General features: G+C 48.5%; 4 protein-coding genes and 1 non-coding gene across 10 annotated transcripts; 3 read left to right on the top strand and 2 right to left on the bottom strand.

Annotated features, from left to right (window-relative positions):
- Positions 1 to 4,071: 4,071 nt before the first annotated feature.
- On the bottom strand, positions 4,072 to 9,734 carry LBHD1 (LBH domain containing 1). Its single transcript, XM_037052930.1, has 6 exons — positions 9,552 to 9,734; positions 9,308 to 9,473; positions 8,178 to 8,399; positions 5,812 to 5,936; positions 4,268 to 4,365; positions 4,072 to 4,184 (listed from the first exon to the last, which is right to left on the bottom strand). The coding sequence occupies exons 1-6, from the start codon at positions 9,666 to 9,668 to the stop codon at positions 4,154 to 4,156; spliced, it is 759 nt and encodes a 252-aa protein (XP_036908825.1). The 5' UTR covers positions 9,669 to 9,734; the 3' UTR covers positions 4,072 to 4,153.
- Positions 6,209 to 8,505, top strand: CSKMT (citrate synthase lysine methyltransferase). 3 transcript variants are annotated; one of them, XM_037052932.1, is made up of 4 exons: positions 6,209 to 6,314; positions 6,589 to 6,680; positions 6,781 to 6,912; positions 7,072 to 8,505. In XM_037052932.1, exons 3-4 carry the CDS (start codon positions 6,846 to 6,848, stop codon positions 7,725 to 7,727), a joined length of 723 nt encoding a protein of 240 aa, XP_036908827.1. In that variant the 5' UTR covers positions 6,209 to 6,314; positions 6,589 to 6,680; positions 6,781 to 6,845; the 3' UTR covers positions 7,728 to 8,505. The 3 variants fall into 3 exon arrangements, with proteins under 3 accessions (XP_036908827.1, XP_036908826.1, XP_036908828.1); XM_037052931.1 differs by having other exon boundaries at positions 6,209 to 6,676; XM_037052933.1 differs by having other exon boundaries at positions 6,209 to 6,664.
- LOC118991842 (small nucleolar RNA SNORA57) lies at positions 6,363 to 6,511 on the top strand. Its single transcript, XR_005067487.1, has one exon. It is a non-coding gene; the product is annotated as a small nucleolar RNA SNORA57 (small nucleolar RNA).
- A 2,082-nt stretch (positions 9,735 to 11,816) lies between the features above and the next one.
- Positions 11,817 to 13,707, top strand: UQCC3 (ubiquinol-cytochrome c reductase complex assembly factor 3). 3 transcript variants are annotated; one of them, XM_037052935.1, is made up of 3 exons: positions 11,817 to 11,970; positions 12,265 to 12,303; positions 12,393 to 12,754. In XM_037052935.1, the coding sequence occupies exons 1-3, from the start codon at positions 11,890 to 11,892 to the stop codon at positions 12,534 to 12,536; spliced, it is 264 nt and encodes an 87-aa protein (XP_036908830.1). In that variant the 5' UTR covers positions 11,817 to 11,889; the 3' UTR covers positions 12,537 to 12,754. The 3 variants fall into 3 exon arrangements, with proteins under 3 accessions (XP_036908830.1, XP_036908831.1, XP_036908829.1); XM_037052936.1 differs by lacking the exon at positions 11,817 to 11,970 and having other exon boundaries at positions 12,106 to 12,303; positions 12,393 to 12,516; positions 12,623 to 13,707; XM_037052934.1 differs by lacking the exon at positions 11,817 to 11,970 and having other exon boundaries at positions 12,107 to 12,303; positions 12,393 to 12,756.
- A 618-nt stretch (positions 13,708 to 14,325) lies between these two features.
- UBXN1 (UBX domain protein 1) lies at positions 14,326 to 17,017 on the bottom strand. 2 transcript variants are annotated; one of them, XM_037052929.1, is made up of 10 exons: positions 16,913 to 17,017; positions 16,707 to 16,794; positions 16,513 to 16,566; positions 16,333 to 16,427; positions 16,168 to 16,237; positions 15,742 to 15,933; positions 15,602 to 15,653; positions 15,349 to 15,462; positions 14,636 to 14,828; positions 14,326 to 14,466 (listed from the first exon to the last, which is right to left on the bottom strand). In XM_037052929.1, the coding sequence occupies exons 2-10, from the start codon at positions 16,763 to 16,765 to the stop codon at positions 14,417 to 14,419; spliced, it is 879 nt and encodes a 292-aa protein (XP_036908824.1). In that variant the 5' UTR covers positions 16,766 to 16,794; positions 16,913 to 17,017; the 3' UTR covers positions 14,326 to 14,416. The 2 variants fall into 2 exon arrangements, with proteins under 2 accessions (XP_036908824.1, XP_036908823.1); XM_037052928.1 differs by having other exon boundaries at positions 16,321 to 16,427.
- Between the last annotated feature and the right edge of the window lie 511 nt (positions 17,018 to 17,528).

Genomic DNA, 17,528 nt, shown 5'->3' on the forward strand with positions numbered 1-17,528 from the left:
ACCTCAGAGTTGTGAAAATTGAAACCAGGTAGTATATAAGCAAGCACTTAATAAGCTATAGCTACTTTTATTTATTTTTTAAATATTTTATTTATTTATTTTTAGAGAGAGGGGACAGGAAGGAGAAAGAGTGGGAGAGAAACATCAATGTGTGGTGGCCTCTCACGTGTCCCCTCCTGGGGGACCTGGCCTGCAACCCAGGCATGTGCCCTGACTGGGAATTGAACTGGTGACCCTTTGCTTCACAGGCACGTGCTCAATCCACTGAGCTACACGAGCCAGGGCTTAGCTATTTTTATTATATTTGTTCAGTGAACTCCAAAAAATAAGGTCTTTGAAAACAATGCCTTTGCCTATTTTGTTAAAGACTATTATTCTCATCACCTACAACAGTATCTGCCTGGCACTTGGTAGGTTTTTAATAAATAGTTGGTTGAATAAATGAAAAGGAAAGTAGGTTCTGAGGCCTGTATTAATTAGGCTCATTGTTCTCAATGGAAGTGAAAGAATAACAGCAGGTGGTATGTCCCAAAGGTACTTTTCAAGTGATTATGTTTTAAAAGACTAATTATTCATTTTTCTTAAATTTTAGAAGTTCAATTACTCCCAAAGTGCATATACTACCTACTAGCAAGAACTGTTCTAAGACAGTAAATCTGAGACAATTTCTCCTCCTAGTTCTGCCTAAACTTGGACCTAACACTTCCCTTCTCTGGGCATCAACTTTCAGTCTGTGAAAGCAGGCCTTTGAATCAGATGAGTTCTTCCTGCTAGGAGACTGATGTGGTCCTTGCCCTTAAGGATTTCACATTGTAAGGGAGCTTGTTTTGGCATTAGATCTGGATTCATGTCTGCTATTTATCAGCAATGTAACCCTGAGCAAGTGACCCAGTCCTTTGGAACTCGTTTTTTGATCTGTAAAGTGGGCATGATGTCTCCTGTCTCTGACATTTTGCAAAGATCACTTGAGATCATTTATGTAGAGGACTTAGCATAGTGCCCGACACAGAAATTCTTCATAGCAAGCTCTTTGCCGCTTCGGGCACAGGGAGAACAAGATTATGAAGGACAGGCATATTGAGAGGTTGGATGTCTTTCCTTCTCCTGCCTATCCCCTCCCCTCCTCTCCTTATGGCATCTGAATACAGTTCATTCACAAACAAGTAGTTTTTCTTTCTGTGTTTAAAACTGGATATAATACTGTCCCCCTGGGAAAATGGCTGGTTCCAAATTTTAGGCCAGGGCAAATAGTAGGTGAGGCTGAGACATCTCATTGTGGCAGAAAGCAAGGAAATGCCCAAGACGGATGATGCTGTGTGAAAAGGACACAGATCACCTTGAAAAGGCTTCTGCTGGTCAAACTTGGTATGATTTTGAGCATGAAAAAGCAATAATAATGGATTATAACACACAGAAAAACAATCTAAATCCATAGCGGTGCTATAAATTGAAGGGAGGGCCCTGACTGACATGGCTCAGTTGGCTGAGTGTTGTCCAGCAAAGCAAAAGGCTGCTGTTAACGCCCAGTCAGGTCACGTGCCTGGGTTGCAGGTTCGGCCCCGAGTTGGGGCACATGTGAGAGGCAGGGGATTGATGTTTCTCTCTTTTTATCCCTCCCTTCCCTTTTCTCTAAAAATAAATAGGTAAAATAGGAGAGAGGCGATTTCTTTAGAGATTTCAACAGTCACTAAAAATGTCGAATGAGTATGTTGAATAATATGAATGCATGATAGAATTTTACATTTTACAGCACTAGCTAATTCGGGTAAAAATAATCATGGATGCTAAACCCACTGGGTCTTTGGGCAATAAAATATTCATACAATCTCAAGTATCAGTCCACAGATTACTTACAAACTACAAAGGGAAAGAATATCTTAACAGTGGAGAAATCTTACACCCACTTAACCAAGTCTCTATCAATAATGAGACAAACTGGCATTACATTCAAGTTGACCCTTGAATGTGACAGTTAGAGGCACTCACCCCTCGTCCCCCAAATAGTAAAAAATCTTCATATAACTTTTGACTCCCTCCAAAACTTAACAGCCTTCTGTTGACCAGAAGTCTTACTGATAATAGTCAAGTAACACATATTTTGTATGCTATATGTATTATATATTGTATTCTTACAATAAATAAGCTTGAGAAAAGAAAATGCTATTAAGAAAATCATAAGGAGCCCTGGCCAGGCAGCTCAGTTAGTTAGTGCATCTTCTCAGTTCACCAAGGTTATAGGTTCGATCCCAGGTCAGGGCACAAACAAGAATCAGCCAGTGAGTGCATAAATAAGTGGAACAACAAATTGATGTTTTGCTTTCTCTTCCTTCCTCTACATAAAAACAGAAAATCATAAGGAGCTTTGGTGGCAGGGGCAGGGGGATTGAGAAAAAAAAGAAAAAAACTCCTGGATCTGGACAACAGTGTGGTGACTGCGGGGGGTGAGGCGAGGTGGAGGGTGATAAACGGTGATGGGCAGAGATGTGATTTGGGTGGTGAGCAGATCATAATATAGTGTACAGATGGTGCTGTGGAACTGTGCACTTGAAATCCGTGTAATTTTGATAACCAGTGTCACCCCAATCAATTCAATACAGAGAAAAGAAAATCAACAGAAAAGAAAATCAAGGAAGGGGCAAAGAACATGTGTAAAGGACACATGGGCAAAGACAAGAGCCAGGAAGGATTGAATGTGGGAGGTGGGGGGAGGGGAAGGCAGGGGAGAGTAATGGCAGGGAAAAAATTAGGAAACTATAATTGATCAAAAATTACAAGGGAAATGTATCTTTGAAAAAAAAAAGAAAATCATAAGGAAAACACCTCTACAGCATTTATTGAAACAGAACTACATATAGTGGACCTGTGTAGTTTTTTTTTTAATTTTATTTATCTTTAGAGGGGAAGGGAAGGAGAGGGAGAGAAATATCAATGTATGGTTGCCTCTCGTGGGTCCCCTGCTGAGAACTGGCCTGCAACCCAGGCACGTGCCCTGGCTGGGAATCAAACTGGCGACCCTTTGGTTTGCAGGCCAGCACTCAATCCACTGAGCCACACCAGCCAGGGCCTATTTCACTACTGTTAAGTATTAGGGGTGATAATAGTATTTTTGCTCTATAGAAATAGAGCAAAATTTAACAAAGGGATGTCATCTGCAGTTGACTTTCAAATGAGCCAGCAAAGACAACAAAGATACATAATCATACACATACGTATTTGCAAATGTGTAGGAGATCAAACAAGTGAAAAATGTTGCAAATTGGTAAATCCAGGTAGAATGCATATATAAGGGTTCATTGTACTAATCTTTTAACTTCACTGAAGTTTGAGTTCTTATCACTTAAGTTCACTGGAAGTTTGATATTATTCAAAATATAAAGTAGCGACTCTGGGCCCAGACCCTCCCTCTTCCAGGAAGCATGCACTGATTAAATAGGGCGCAGGGAACATGCTTTTCCCCAAACACACCTCCACACAGGCAGCTTTTCCTGTTAATTAAACACCCCAGCTCTGGCTTCCAAAAGAGTTTCTGAAAATTAGAAGGGAAAAATAATGCTTGGTCTTCACTTTATTAAAAATGGTAATCCAGCAAAGGAAGCGACAAATATGATAAAAAGTGACTTGCCCCCCCCCCCCCCCCGATGACACAGAAGTGGCGGGGCCGGCATCAGGACCCTTACCTCCTCTGCCATCTCTACAATAATCTGTATTTTGGTCACAAATGGAAAGTTAGAGTGTCACTCACTAGAGAGACAAGGCTGTCACAGAGGCTGGCTTCTCTGTGGTCCCCTTTCCCAACTGCCTTTTTCCACACTCACAGACGCCTGTTCATGGCCCGTCCCCATCCCTACATTTAATCATACACATCTCAGCGAGAACTCAAGGGCTTTATTTCAAATGGAGTTGACCTCTAAGAAGCCCCTTCTCAACGCCGCCTTCCACAGCAGGTCACTAGGCCATTCTGAAAATGAGTCTGGGGAGAGTGAAAACGTGCAATGTTTACTCCAAACTGTTCTGAAACAACCACTGAGTCCTCCTGGCTCCAGTTGAGAATCTTCTGGTGAAAGGGGTTAAGATTTAGCTCCCTTCTTCAAGGTCCTCCATGTCTACATCCTGGGGGGCTTTGGTCTTCTTTTGAGGTTTGGGCTGTGGTTCACTAGTCCTGGCTGGCTTTGCAGGGATTTCCACTGAGCAAAGAGAAGAAGCATTCAAGAACCCAAGTGGATCCAGGCTGCCCCCTCTCCACCCGCCCTCGGCGTCCCACCCTCACCTTCCATGGCTGCTTTCTCCTTCTGGGAAAGACGGATCTGCTGGAGGAGTTTTCTGCGCTTCTTCCCAGACAGAGTAATGTTGGCACGCGCACTGGACCTGAAGGGTCGGTAGGAGCAAAGGTCCAGGTTAGCCTGAACCAACACAAACCACGGAAGGGGTTCTAGCTATTGAAAAGGTCTAGCTATCTTTGGGGCCACTTCAAAGAACTGTTTGAAAAGCAGGGCTCTAAGGCAGTGAGTTTGAACTGAACAGATAAAATAGTTAATGTTAAATTTTAGTATATTGTAGAAACTTCTAAGGGAAAACTACTTTTCCACTCTATTCTCCGTACTTCTGACACCAGATGTCGGGGTAGGGGGGTGTTCTCACATCAAACAATTCTTCAATTCTCAGCAGTTACTAACATAGTGTCCTACAAGTTTAATTCAATTCTGACTTTACTCACCTGGAGATAGCATATTTCTACCCATGCTTTGGACCCACTCACTACAAATCAGGGTTCCCATACCTTTTTTCAGACTCCACAATTTGCTGGAATAGCTCACAGAACTCAGGGAACATTTACTTCTGTTTACCGATTTATTATAAGAGGATACCACTCAGAACAGCCAGATGGAAGAGAAGCAGAAGGCAAGGTAAGGCGAACAGGCCAGAAATTTCTTTTTGATTTAAATCCTTTTTGATTTAATCTTCATTGTATTTTTGCCCATTACCATTTAATCCTCTCATACCTCTGCCTCCCCGCACCCCCATCCCGGCAAAGTTTCCATGCCCTGTCCAAGTCAGCTGCCTTCTCAGCACCTCCACCAATTCACCAACCAGGAAGCTCATCAAATCGGTTGTTCCAGAGTTTTCCTAGAGCTTAATCGCCAGCACCCCCACCACCTCCTGCACCACCTCTTAGAGGTTGATGGGCAGCGGGGAGGGGTGCAGTTTAATTTTCCAATCCTCAAATCCCTGGGTATTTCTGGTGACCAGCCCCACCCTGTCATTCATTAGCATCAATTTAGGTATGTTCCGAAGGGGCTCCTAAGGAAACAAAAAGACACTGCTATCTGACTGAAGGTTTTAGCTCTGTGCCAGGAACCAGGGACAAAAACCAAAAAAAAAAATTCTTATTATAAACTCTGCAAATATTAATAAAGAAGAAGTCGATGAAAGAATGGGGTGGGACTCTTCCCTAAGACCCCGGCCCCTGAAACTTACATGCAAAACCCCACGTGTGCCTCGGAAAATTCATCTAGTTGTATGCACATTTCTGTGTACACTTTAAGATTTCCTTATAAAAGTCTATGTTCAGAGATGGGAAAGTCGACAGCTCGCCTTAAGATTCTCGGTGAGGTCCAAGACCCAAAGAAATGTTGTAAGCTACCGGTACAGTGAGAGGCTAGAAGACTGAAGGCACAAACACAGCAGGCACGTCCCTTGCATAAACGCGAGTGCACAACGGAAGCAAAGAGGTGCTAGCTACTCCGGCGCTCGGCAGAAACAGGAAAGGAGACTCGGTGGGGAGGACCCAGGGGAAGAGGGTCTGGCACTCACGCCCGCTTCTTGAGGTGGTGCTTCGTGATCAGCCCTTCGTCTATCACAGCCCCGACCATCCGGTGCTTCAGCCGCCGCTCCCGAGTCAACACCCGCCGTCGCTTGAACAGTTTCTTCTTCAGTTCCTGCAGGGAAGGAAGATGCTAATCATACCAAGGCCGCGCACCGCGACCCGGGATCCCCGCACCCGGCGACTCTGGCCTATCGATCCCATCTCGGGCAGGACTAGAGAGCTCCGGGACGCTTCGGAAACAAAGTCGGCGCTCCCACACAGTCACCGTTCGGGGCCGGTTGATCTTCCCTCCCGGACCACCCATGGCTGAGCAGATTTGCTCGCTTTGGATCTGCGTTTCCGCTCCACGCAAGGTCCGTATGGGCCCCGCCCCTCAGACCTCCGCAAGCCAATCGCGGCTCGGGGGCGGGCCCCGCTGCTATATAAAGAAGCTCAGCTGGCCCCTCCACCTTTCCGAGGACGGTCGCAGAGTGAGTCTGGAGTTAGTTCGGTAACTGAGCTTGGCGTTCGGTAACGGTTTGGGGCGGGGCTTGCGGACCCTCCTCTTCTTGGCGGAGGTCGGGCTTGCGTTCCCGGTCCCCGTAATGTACGGAGGCAGAGGGAAGGGGCTCCGGCCCCCTCGGCGTCATGTCTTCGGTGCCGACGGTTTCCAGTCCGCCGGTTCTATCCTCAAGCGCCGGGACACTGGTCTCGAAAAAGCGGGGTAGAACCGAAGTTCTGCGGGCTGTTCCACAGGGTGCTCATGCTTCCTCCTTTTGTTTCAGGTCTGTGAAGCCGCCCCAGGAACCGAAGCTTTCCTATCCCCGCCTTTTCCATTCCCGTTTGTAACCAATAAAGGCCGTTCGTACCGTTGTAGGTGTGTGTGTGTGCCCGCTTGCTCTTTTCCGAGGCTGCAGAGTTAGGCTATACGCGTTATTCCGCAAAGCTGATTTTGCAGATCTTCTCTTGAATCTCAGGCTTCGTGGAAGGGCGGGCAACATTTCGAAGAAGGTTCTCTGGCTGATCTTGCCGGCACCTCCGAATGGCCGCGCTGCGCCGAGTCCTCCGCTGGGCGACCCTGGCCGCTGGGACGCGCCGCGATTTGGCGGGTAGGGCAAGAGTCGGGGAGGGCAAGGTGGTTTCTTCCTGCCCCGGGAGTCTACTCCCTGTAGTGTGGTTTTTAAAACCCCAAGTTACATTGTGCTGTAACTGCAGCAGTTTGATAGAACTCGGGCGCCCGGTGACACGTGCCTTCCACCTGTCCACAGGCTCCCTGGCCGGTAGCTGCCTGGCGGACCGCTGCCTCTGGGACAAACTCCACGCCCAGCCCCGTCTGGGCAGAGTTCCCACCTTCGACTGGTTCTTTGAGTACGAGGAAATTCAGGGGCTCCTATTGCCGCTGTTGCAGGGGTCCCAGGCTGCCTGTCCCCTGCGAGTGTTAGACGTGGGCTGCGGGACTTCCAACCTGTGTACAGGCCTCTACACCAAGTGCCCACATCCTGTGGACGTGCTGGGGGTGGACTTCTCTCCTGTGGCTGTGTCCCACATGAACAGCGTCCTGGAAGGTGGTCAAGGCCAAACACCTCTGTGCCCCGGGCATCCTGCCTCCCGCCTCCACTTCATGCAGGCTGATGCTCAGAACCTGGAGCCAGTGGCTTCCTCTGGCTCCTTCCAGCTAGTACTGGACAAGGGCACCTGGGATGCCGTTGCTAGGGGTGGTCTACCTGGAGCTTACCAGGTGCTGTCAGAATGCCTGAGGGTCCTATGCCCCCAGGGGACCCTGATTCAGTTTTCAGATGAGGACCCAGACGTGCGGCTTCCCTGCTTGGAGCAAAGATCCCACGGCTGGACTGTGACTGTACAGGAGATAGGCCCTTTCAGGGGCATCACTTACTTTGCTTACTTGGTTCAAGGCTCCCAATAAAGACTTTTTTTATCAATCCTACAATTTTTGTTGGGTGAGGAGAGGTGGAGGGACCTTTCCATTTGCAAGATGGCTGGAAAAGGAGGATTTCAGTCCTGGCTTCCAGGTTTCCTAGGTGGGTGCACAGTGTTAATGGTTTCTGTGCCCAGTTTACTCATCAGCAAGGTAGGAATGATACCTAGAGTTATGGATTACATACAATGATAGTTGCAACATTGAGCAGGCCCCGGCCCCAAATGAGTGCTGAATAGAGCAAATGCAAGTGGATCATTCCCCACTCCCAGCTAACTGGAACTTCTAGAAGCAGCAGATAAGAATTGTTAATCAGAACCCAGTGGCCAAGCCTCTCATCCCATTTTCCTCTCCTGTGAACAGGAGAAAGTTGTGAAAGGATAGGTAAAATTGCTCTATAAAGAAACCTAGCTAAAATGTTAAAGGAGAGAAACTTACCCTCAAAGCTCCTAGGAGGAGGAAGATGGGGGCATTCCACATATTGGCTTCTGCAGACTCGGAAGCCTGTGGAGTCCCAGAGAGGACAGGGACTGGGTGCTTCCTGGCACTCCTCCTCAGGAATCCAGGAGGCATCTTGCTCTACCTGTTCCTGCCCCCAGCTGAGTTGTGGGTTAACAGTTCTTAAGGGAGATCTGGGGTCCAGTGGGCTCCATGTCCAGCCTGGAGGGATGTGGGGGAAGGGAGTTAAAGCGCCCATTGACAATGAAAAATATTTCTAGTCCATTGAATTTTTAAAAAATAACATGAGCTTGTGATGCTTGTTTCACTTCAGATCAAATATTTTGCCTTTTGCTAAAAAAAACAAATGTGGATTTGTAATTTGTGCCTATAAAGTAATATAGCAATTATAATTAGAAACTTAAATTCACAGCCTCAGTTTTCTCTAGAAGGGAAAGTATATCCCTCATTGGATTCTGAAAATCTTGAGGTACAAAGCGTTTATAGTACAGTGCCTGGCACACAGTAAATACTCAAAATTTTTTTTTCTATAACAGCATGTAGACACCATAAACTACCTGCGAAAGAAAACATCTCGAATATTAGCTGTCTCTAGGTAGTCAGATTTGGGGTAATTTTATTATCTATTTTCCCCCACAACAAACTAAATATTTCAAAATACTAAAAACATATTAAAAGACATGAGCTCTAGCTGGTGTGGATTGAGTGCAGGCCTGTGGGCTGGAGCGTTGCTGGTTTGATTCCCAGTCAGGGCACATGCCTGCATTGAGGGCCAGGTCCTTGGCTGGGGGTGTGCAGGAGGCAAACACACATTGGTGTTTCTCTCCCTCTCTTGTTCCCTCCCTTGCCCTTTCTCTAAAAATAAATAAATGCAATATTTTTTTAAAAGAAAAGACGTGACTTATCCAACATCGGAACTGCCCTCTAAAGGTCAATTCTGACAGCCACCCTGACCTTTCCCGTCTCAACATTTTTCTTGACTCTGTTGACTGAACATCTGTGTGCCTGGCGTTGCTTAATTCATTAACAACTGAGTTTTCCATCTTGGTCCTGTCCAGAACTTCCAGGTCACAAGGGCCCTATTGAACCGAACTTGCCAGTGCCCTCACCTGGCTCTTCACTTTGGTCCTGGAAGCAGACCTGGGCCTCTTCTCGCTCATCATCAGTGAGCAACAGCAGCTCCTCGTGTGGCCACCGGAGCTCCCCACTCTCTTCACTTACCTCCGAAGTTTCCACCACAAGGGAGGGCAGATGGGGGGTCTTTTGAGAGACAACCTGCATGGGGACAGCAATGGTCTTGGGCTAACTTGGAGGATGAACCAGCAGCAGGACACAGGGTGGGAAAGTACTGACCTGAACATCCTGATGAACTTCATCTCTGTCAATTTCTTCTCTGTCCTTCCAGAGAGGGTTGGTCAGCCTAGGACTTTCTGGATGCTCATCCTCACTGCTCACTGGCACAAGGTCCATGGCTGCTGATTTTTAGCATGCAGGGTGGTTGAACTCAGAGTAGCGTTCTGACCCCCTGCCCAGTGTACCCCACAGACTGCTCCTTTAATCTTCTTTGGAGCCTGGCTCCTTAATCATTTCTGAGGAGAGCAGAATGACGTGCTAGGAGATTATGGGCCTTCCAGAGGAGGGGGAAATCCCACGGCTGGGATAAGAGCTTTATTTCTACTCACTCCCTGGTGACATTAGGAAAGGCAGTAGGACTATCAAGAAGGACCTCTGGATTAAAGCGCTGTGAGTGAAGAGCCTTAACAGACTCATAACTTCCTTATTCCTTTGTTTCCTGGGTTTCCCAAGGTGACATATTTCCTTGTATCTTTTAATGGATATTTATATGCTGTTTACTATTTGCCAGGATTCTATGTGTAAACTCACTTAATTATCCTAAAACTATGAGATATTGTTATCAGCTCCCTTAAAAGCCAGGGCACAAAGAACTTAAATGTTAAATGACTGTCTACACACAAGTAAGGTGTTTTCTTCTCCAAACTGGAATTTTGTATGTTACACAAAATCTAGAAACACACTCACACACACACACACACACACACACCAAGGGCATGCCATGATAAAAAAATTATTATTTAAAGATTTTTTTAATTGATTGATTTTTAGAGAGAGAGAGAGAAACATCAGTTTGTTGTTCCACTTATTTATATATTTATTGGTTGAGTCTTGTCTGTGCCTTGGCCAGGGAACTTGGAGTACCAAGATGACACTCTAAGCCAGGGTGTAACAAGTTTATTACCAAGTAAGATAAAGAAATATATAAACACACCCTTTTCCACACCTGGTATACTTGGCTTTGAGTTTTTGTTCAGGACTTAAAGGCACTGAAGGGGATCTGTAGACGAATTGATATGTCCGAATATCTGGACGCCTACTATGTGTATTGAAACACCACAGGTTATTATAGGAAACCACAGGGCACAACCCCAGCCTTCCCCCTCTCCCCCTTTTTTGGCCCTGGCCTTCTGTTGATCAGTAAATTCTGGAACTGGACAACCCCACAGCAGCCATGAAGACACGCATTATTGGCCCTGGCCTGGTAGTTCAGGAGGTTAGAACGTGTCTGATTCTGAGTTGCAGGTTCGATCTCTGCACCTACAAGAAGCGACCAATGAGCCCTGGCCGGGGCGTTTAGTTGGTTGGAGCGTCATCCATACCCTAAAGGGTTGCAGGTTCCATTCTGCATCGGGACACATGCCTAAGTTTGGCCTCCACGCCCGGTAGGGGCGCTGACGGTAGGTAACCCATGGATGTTTCTCACTTTCCTTTCCTCTCTCTAAAATCAATAAAAATAAATAAACAGGTGGTGAGGTTTTTTTTTTTGTTTGTTTTTTTTTTAAAGCAACCAATTACCCTGGCTGGTGTGGCTCAGTGGATTGACCGCCGGCCTGAGAACCACGGGGTCGCGGGTATAATTCCCAGTCAGGGCACATGCCTGGGTTTCGGGCCAGGTCCCCAGCTGAGGGGTGCGCAGAGGCAACCATGTATTGGTGTTTCGCTCCTTTCTCCCTCCCTAAAACCTCTCTCTAAAAATAAGCAAATAAAATCTTTTTAAAAAAGCAACCAATAAATGAATAAATAAGTGGAACAACAAATCAATGTTTCTCTCTAAAATCTAAAAAAAAAAAAAAAAAAAAAGGAAAGACACGCACTCCCACTCCAGACTTCTTGACCACGGGCCCCGTGCTTTGCCTTCGACATCAAAATCTTTTTGTTGTTGTTTGTTTAAAGAAATGATAGGAAGCCTTTTTTCCTTTTCTTTTCGTTTTTTTTTTAAATTTATTTTTAGAGGTGGGGGAGGGAAGGAGAAAGGGAGAGAAACATCAGTATCTGGCTGCCTCTGGCGCGCCCACACTGGAGACCCTGCCTGCAACCCAAGCACGTGCCCCTACTGGAAATCTGACCCGCGACCCTTTGGTTCTCACGTCAGCACTCAGTCCACTAAGCCACACAAGCCACACAAAGCTGGCCTTGACAGCTGAATCCTTTCGGCCAAATCTAGATTTAAGACCCAGGTGCTCTAGATTCTAAACGTTTCCCGAGCGGTCCTCTCTAGCTCGGCCTCCTCTATGGTGTCCGCTGTGGGTCGCTCTAGCCTGTGCAGGAGGCGGTGAGACGCGGGGCGAGCCTTTCTAGATTGCCTGAGGTCGCCTCGCTCATCCCGTGGTCAGCAATGGTGTCCTTGCGTAAAGCGCTGATCACAGTTGCCATAGTGGGTGCGTGGGCTGGTGTGGGCTCCGCACTCTTTGTCCTGGTGACCCCGGGAGNACAGCTGAATCCTTTCGGCCAAATCTAGATTTAAGACCCAGGTGCTCTAGATTCTAAACGTTTCCCGAGCGGTCCTCTCTAGCTCAGCCTCCTCTATGGTGTCCGCTGTGGGTCGCTCTAGCCTGTGCAGGAGGCGGTGAGACGCGGGGCGAGCCTTTCTAGACTGCCTGAGGTCGCCTCGCTCATCCCGTGGTCAGCAATGGTGTCCTTGCGTAAAGCGCTGATCACAGTTGCCATAGTGGGTGCGTGGGCTGGTGTGGGCTCCGCACTCTTTGTCCTGGTGACCCCGGGAGAGGAGCGGGTTCAGGCGATGCTTAAGGTGGGATCAATGGAAATCAGAGATGGGGTGGGTGGGCCAGCGGAGAGCATGGGGCCGGCCGGAACTGCCATCCTCTCTCTTGCCCTCAGGAGATGCCGGGACAGGACCCACGGAGCAGGGAAGAAGCGGCCAGGACCAAACAGTTAGTGCTGGCCACTCTGCAGGAGGCAGCTGCCACGCAGGAGAACGTGACCTGGAGGAAGAACTGGGTGAGCAGTGGAAAATCAACGTGAGCCGGGATCCGAACCGGTGGGTGTTGGGAGCTCCACTCTGGCACCGGAGTCCGAGGCCGCTTTTTTTTCATGGACCTGGCGGGTAGCCCTGGCCGGAGAGCTGCTGCCGAGTGAGCACGTTCCCCCCAAACCCTGCACTGACTGCGCATTCACGTTCTTATCGCTGGCCAGAGTCATTGGTGAACTGAAGGAATCAGTAAATCGTGTTCCTCAATCCAGAGAGTGAGCCGTGCGGTCTGACGCTCGTAAATGCCTAGAGTTCTGGGGGTCGGTTCTGCGGGCGGGGATAACTGCAGCTCCCGCCTGCCCCACTCCCCACGTGAGGCTGAAGCCCCAATAGGCGACCACGTTTTCACAACAGGAGTCAAGTCACGTGACCTGGTTGAGTCTACTTTGGGGGACATTCTTGAACTCAGAACTATACCGGAAAATCTTGTGGCAGTAGAAATGCCCACTCAGATGACACTTAAAGTTCCTATCCTTCGAGTGAGGTTGCAGTGGGGCGTCTAACACTTAACATGTGCTGGATGTCTCCTGTGGCCGTTATTTAACCTTTGGAGCCATTTGTTTGAAGTAGTGAAAGCGTGCTGAGTCGCATCTTGATTCAATTCTATCATGTCACAAAATCTGAGCCTGTCCTGTTCTATAAAAGGTGGTAACTATCTTAAGGTCTGTTCTAAGGTTAATTTAGAACAGTAAGACGCAATGACTGGCAGAGCAGCTTCTCAATAGTGGGGCTTCCCCCCCTCCAGGTTTTCACTGTAGTTTTCCATGAGTCCACTCATAGAATCAACTGGAAAGGCCACTGAAGGGATGGCACAGAGCTGTCAGTGAAGGAACAGCCCCACAGTCAAGTCCATTGCTTTTATCTATTTTATATCCTGGCAATAGGAAAAAAGGCTGCTTTATTAAATAAATTTAGCCAGACCGCTAAGTACACTGAGGTATAAACCCAGACTTGAGTGTTGGAGCTGTTTGCAGCTGCTGAAATCACATATCTTTTGCAGTGTGTGGTCCTTTCATAGGTTGGGAATGAGAAGCGTTTGCGGGATCCCTAGGCTGAGGTTAACAGCAGTGTGATGGGCTCTCATAAGGTGTTTGGCAGTTCAGGACCGGAACGCTAGCGGTGGGCTCTCCAAGTGTGAGTCAGGGATCGATAACCTGTGTCAGTGTGGCTTAACCCGTGTCAGTGTGGCTAAGTCATATGGTTCAGTGTCCCAGTCTCTAAAATGGGACAGTGGTATCCATTCATAGGTAATAATACCTTCATATCTCAGTTCATGCATAGAGAAATACTGTAAAATGTGTGCTATTAAGTTTTCAGTGCTTTTTAGTGCAGAAGCAATGTGCTGGTGGGAGTCACCATTGTTCTCAACATTCAGGAACGGTTAAGTAATTCCTGGGGACTGGCTCAGTTCCAGGCACTGTGCTCCAGCACCTTTCACCCGCATTGCGTAACCCACAACCACCCACCAACGTGTGCGATCATGTCTGTTTCACTAAAGGAGGGAAGTGGGCTTAAGAAAGTCTCGGCACACAGCTAACCAGAATTTCAGACTTATGTAGCGCTTTACTCATAGGAGGAAAAGGTGCTATCCACTGTATTGCCCACTGCTAGTTCCTCTCCCCCTTCAACCTCCCCAGTAAACTAATCAGACCCAGAGATTTGAAACAAGTCTTTGCTAAAAAGGTTAAGATAAGGAGTAGTATTTACTCTAAAAGCATTCCCTTTAGATTCTTCCTCTGCCTCAGTTTGGGCCCTCCCAGCCATTCAGGAAGGAGTCTAGCATATAGAGAACTCAGAGGGTCTGTTTATTAGGAAGGAGATGCCAGTGCTTTATCAAAGACGAAGAGGTCAGATAAGGTGGGATAAAGCCTTCTCAGCTGGGACATTTCTTGGCCACAATGAGAACAGCAGAAGGCACAAGTCCTAAAGATGGAAGAAAAACAGGTTTAGACCACACATACCTATTTGCCCCCCAAATTCCTGGCCTCACATCATCTCCACAAAGCCCCTTCTCTCTGCGCTCCTTCCTTCCTTTCTCAGGTATGCCCCTATCACACCCAAGTCCTGCTTCAGGTCCCCCATGTCGTCATACCCAGCTCCTGCAGGGGCCGCTCCATGTCGGCCTCTGAGAAGGCCCGCCGGGGGAAGCCACTGAGCAACTGCACGGGGTCCCGGCCCCCTCCGGGTTCCTCTCCACGGTGGAGCTCTACGTAGAGCCTAACAGCTGCCAGCTGTTCCCGGGCCCGGAAGGTCTGGGTCAGCGAGGTCCCATCTGGCAGCCTGACCTAGAGGGCAAGTGAAAGACTACAGTGAGCGTCACAGCTGGGTGAGGCACCCAAGTAAGGGAAAGAAGAGCAAAGCTGGCTCCTCCTCCTCAGATCGAACCAACGTAACTACTATTAAAAGCACCTAATGAACAACTAACTACTCAGGCTCTGCTTGACCAAGTACTGAACAGAAACATACCCCCTCACAATTTAAGACAGACAAAGGCAAAATTACACAAAACTACCTGGATAAAATCCTCATCATAAATGAACGTTAGCTTTGCAAACAGCTGAGTAATAAACCCAAAGAAAGCATGAAGTGAAGAAGTAATTGCTGAGTAAGAGGGAGATAGGGATTTAAATATGATTGGGGGAGTGAAATTTGATCTTTCCTAGGAGCAGAGGAGGTAGGATTTCAAAAGCTCTTTACAGAGAAGGGCAAGGTCTGGCAAAGAAACAGGACTGAAAAAAGGTCTGGGCTAGACGCTTTCTAGGCTGACAGATGGTTCCCTGGAGCAAGAAGAACCAGAATCAGTACCTGTATGCGACACTGGTCATACTCCCGCTTGGTGGGAGGCTCCTGGCTGGGAGAGGAGGGAACAGGCCCTGGCTCTGTCGGCGGGGATGGCTGAGAACTCCCACTACCACCATACTGCAGAACAAAGTAAAACACTGCATCAGGCACTCGCCCACCCGCAGGAGAAACACTATGAGCCCTTCCTTTCCCGCCAATGCAGAAAATGGTATTAGCTCTCCCTACTCGATGACGCTGTGTCTTCCCAATCACCTACCTTCTTGGCTCTCTCTGCTTTGTCTCTTTCAATCTTTTCTCGGACTCTCTGTCTGAAATGTGGAAAGAAAGGTCAGGTGTTGGGAAAGCACGTATTGATTCCTTTCACATCTCTCCTCTCACACCCCCAGCACCAGAGACCTGGCTGCTAACTCTTCGGCCTTTTCCCTCCTCCGCTCCTCCGCCGCCCGGCGCATCTCATCTTCCTGCAGCCGCTGTCTGGCAGCTGACAGCTCCTGCCCTTGTCTCCTGCGCTGCCGTTCCCGTTCCAGCGCCTCCCGCTCCTCTCTTTCTTCGCGCTCCCGCTGTTTCTGAGCCACCAGCTCCAACATCCTGTATGGCAAAAGGGAAAAAGCTCAAGAGAAATGAACATGGATTGGGAAGGTGAGTTTATAACAAAGGACTCAGAAAACAAACTCAGGGACCCTGTGATAAAAGATGAAAGAAAAAAAAAAGGAAGCGCCAAGCAAGGATGTAAAGAATGTGAAAAATCTGAGATTCTTTGATTAGACTGTGTACTGGGTAGAGGTGGAAGGTGACCCTCAAGTATGCACGACTGTTCCTTACCTCTTCGTCTGTTCCTGTCTTTCCTCTTCACTCAAAGCGGGTTTGCTTTCTTCCACGGTGGACCCAGGTCCTACAAACAAGTGATCGGTGTCATTACCCGTTCATCCTCCTCGGGCCCTCCTGAATAATCACCCCATGTCCTTCAGTCAGGACCTTCAGGGCCACCTTGCTCAGAGGAGGTGGGTTCCCGTCCTAGGATATGTCCGAGGGGGGTCGCTAGCGGCTCGTCCACATCGGGGTCTTCTTCGTGTTCCATCAACCTGGCAGAGAAAGTCGGGAGGGAGGTCAACGTTGAGGCTGTCCCTCCCAGTCCCCAGTCCCCTGACTCCCGGTGTGAGCGCTCACCAGTCCATCGCGGCCTCGATGCCCTGGTTCCCTGTGAGGGCCAGAGCCTTCTCCCTGAGGGCAGAAACACCGTGAATAGCGCCCACGAGCCATGGTGACGGTCAGGTTGGGGCGTAGAGCCTGAGGCCAGGCTGGGGGAAAGGCCCGGATACGTCCGAGACCCCCGTGGGCCGGGGTTAGAGGGGCTCCCTTACGCGCGTCCCCTGGGGAAGCCCATCTCGATGAGGCTCTCCAGAGCCGTCAGCTCCGCCATGACGCCGCCAACGCCGCTTCCGCGGGGACCTGGGAGGACGAGAAGGAGGGCGGAGGAGGTCAGCGCGGGGCGCCCTCGGCCCACGAGCAATCCCGTCCTCGGCGGTCCAGACCCGGGCGGTCCAGACCGGGGCGTTCGCCCACTCACCCGACTACGGACCCGCCGCGGACACCGAGGAGAAGAAAGCAGAGAGGAAGCGGAAATGCCCGAATCTGTTTGGGTCACATGGAGAAAGACGTGGACGGGTGCCGCGGAGAGTCATAAAGCACAGGCCTGGGCTCGGACGGGTACTTCGTGAGTTAGAGCGTCCTCTGGATTAGGAAGGGCTGCAGGTTCCACCCCTGGTCAGGGACATGCAACAAATAACCAATAAATACATAAGTGAGTGGAAACATAAACTAATCTCCATCTCTGCTCCCCCCCATCTCTTTAAAGTTAATAAACCAGCCCTGGCCAGTGTGGTTGGAGCATTTTCTTGTAACTGAAAGGTTAAGTGTTCGATGCCACAGTCAGGGCACATACCTAGGCTCAATCCCCGGGTTGGGACGCCAACGATCTCCCATTAGGGTGCGTACTGGAGGCAACAAATTGATGCTTCTCTGTTAAATCGATGCTTCTCTCCCTCTCTCTCTAAAAACAGTGAAAAAATGTCTTTGGGTGAGGATAACAAAAATAAATAAAATCTATACAAAAGTTTAAAAATTATGGGAAAAAAGAAAGCACAAACGTGGACCTTCTGTCAGGAGCAGCCAGGCAGGGAAGC

This window comes from Sturnira hondurensis, unplaced genomic scaffold, assembly GCF_014824575.4.
Source record: "Sturnira hondurensis isolate 20B ecotype Veracruz unplaced genomic scaffold, ASM1482457v3 Scaffold0007797, whole genome shotgun sequence".
Lineage (NCBI taxonomy): Eukaryota > Metazoa > Chordata > Mammalia > Chiroptera > Phyllostomidae > Sturnira > Sturnira hondurensis.

Bases quoted from the DNA above. Each gene is read 5' to 3' on its own strand.
- CSKMT (XM_037052931.1), top strand. From the start codon at position 6,846: ATGGCCGCGCTGCGCCGAGTCCTCCGCTGGGCGACCCTGGCCGCTGGG. The intron at 6,913-7,071 runs GTAGGGCAAGAG...ACCTGTCCACAG, and splicing joins GACGCGCCGCGATTTGGCGG to GCTCCCTGGCCGGTAGCTGC.
- LBHD1 (XM_037052930.1), bottom strand. From the start codon at position 9,668: ATGGACCTTGTGCCAGTGAGCAGTGAGGATGAGCATCCAGAAAGTCCT. The intron at 8,400-9,307 runs GTGAGGGCACTG...ACATCCCTCCAG, and splicing joins GGACCAAAGTGAAGAGCCAG to GCTGGACATGGAGCCCACTG. The intron at 4,366-5,811 runs GTGAGTGCCAGA...CCGACCCTTCAG, and splicing joins CACCACCTCAAGAAGCGGGC to GTCCAGTGCGCGTGCCAACA.
- UQCC3 (XM_037052936.1), top strand. From the start codon at position 12,184: ATGGTGTCCTTGCGTAAAGCGCTGATCACAGTTGCCATAGTGGGTGCG. The intron at 12,304-12,392 runs GTGGGATCAATG...TCTTGCCCTCAG, and splicing joins GGGTTCAGGCGATGCTTAAG to GAGATGCCGGGACAGGACCC. The intron at 12,517-12,622 runs GCAGTGGAAAAT...CCTGGCGGGTAG, and splicing joins CTGGAGGAAGAACTGGGTGA to CCCTGGCCGGAGAGCTGCTG.
- UBXN1 (XM_037052928.1), bottom strand. From the start codon at position 16,765: ATGGCGGAGCTGACGGCTCTGGAGAGCCTCATCGAGATGGGCTTCCCC. The intron at 16,238-16,320 runs GTCCTGACTGAA...ACTTGTTTGTAG, and splicing joins TGAGCAAGGTGGCCCTGAAG to GACCTGGGTCCACCGTGGAA. The intron at 15,463-15,601 runs GTAGGTGATTGG...TTTGTTCTGCAG, and splicing joins AAGCAGAGAGAGCCAAGAAG to TATGGTGGTAGTGGGAGTTC.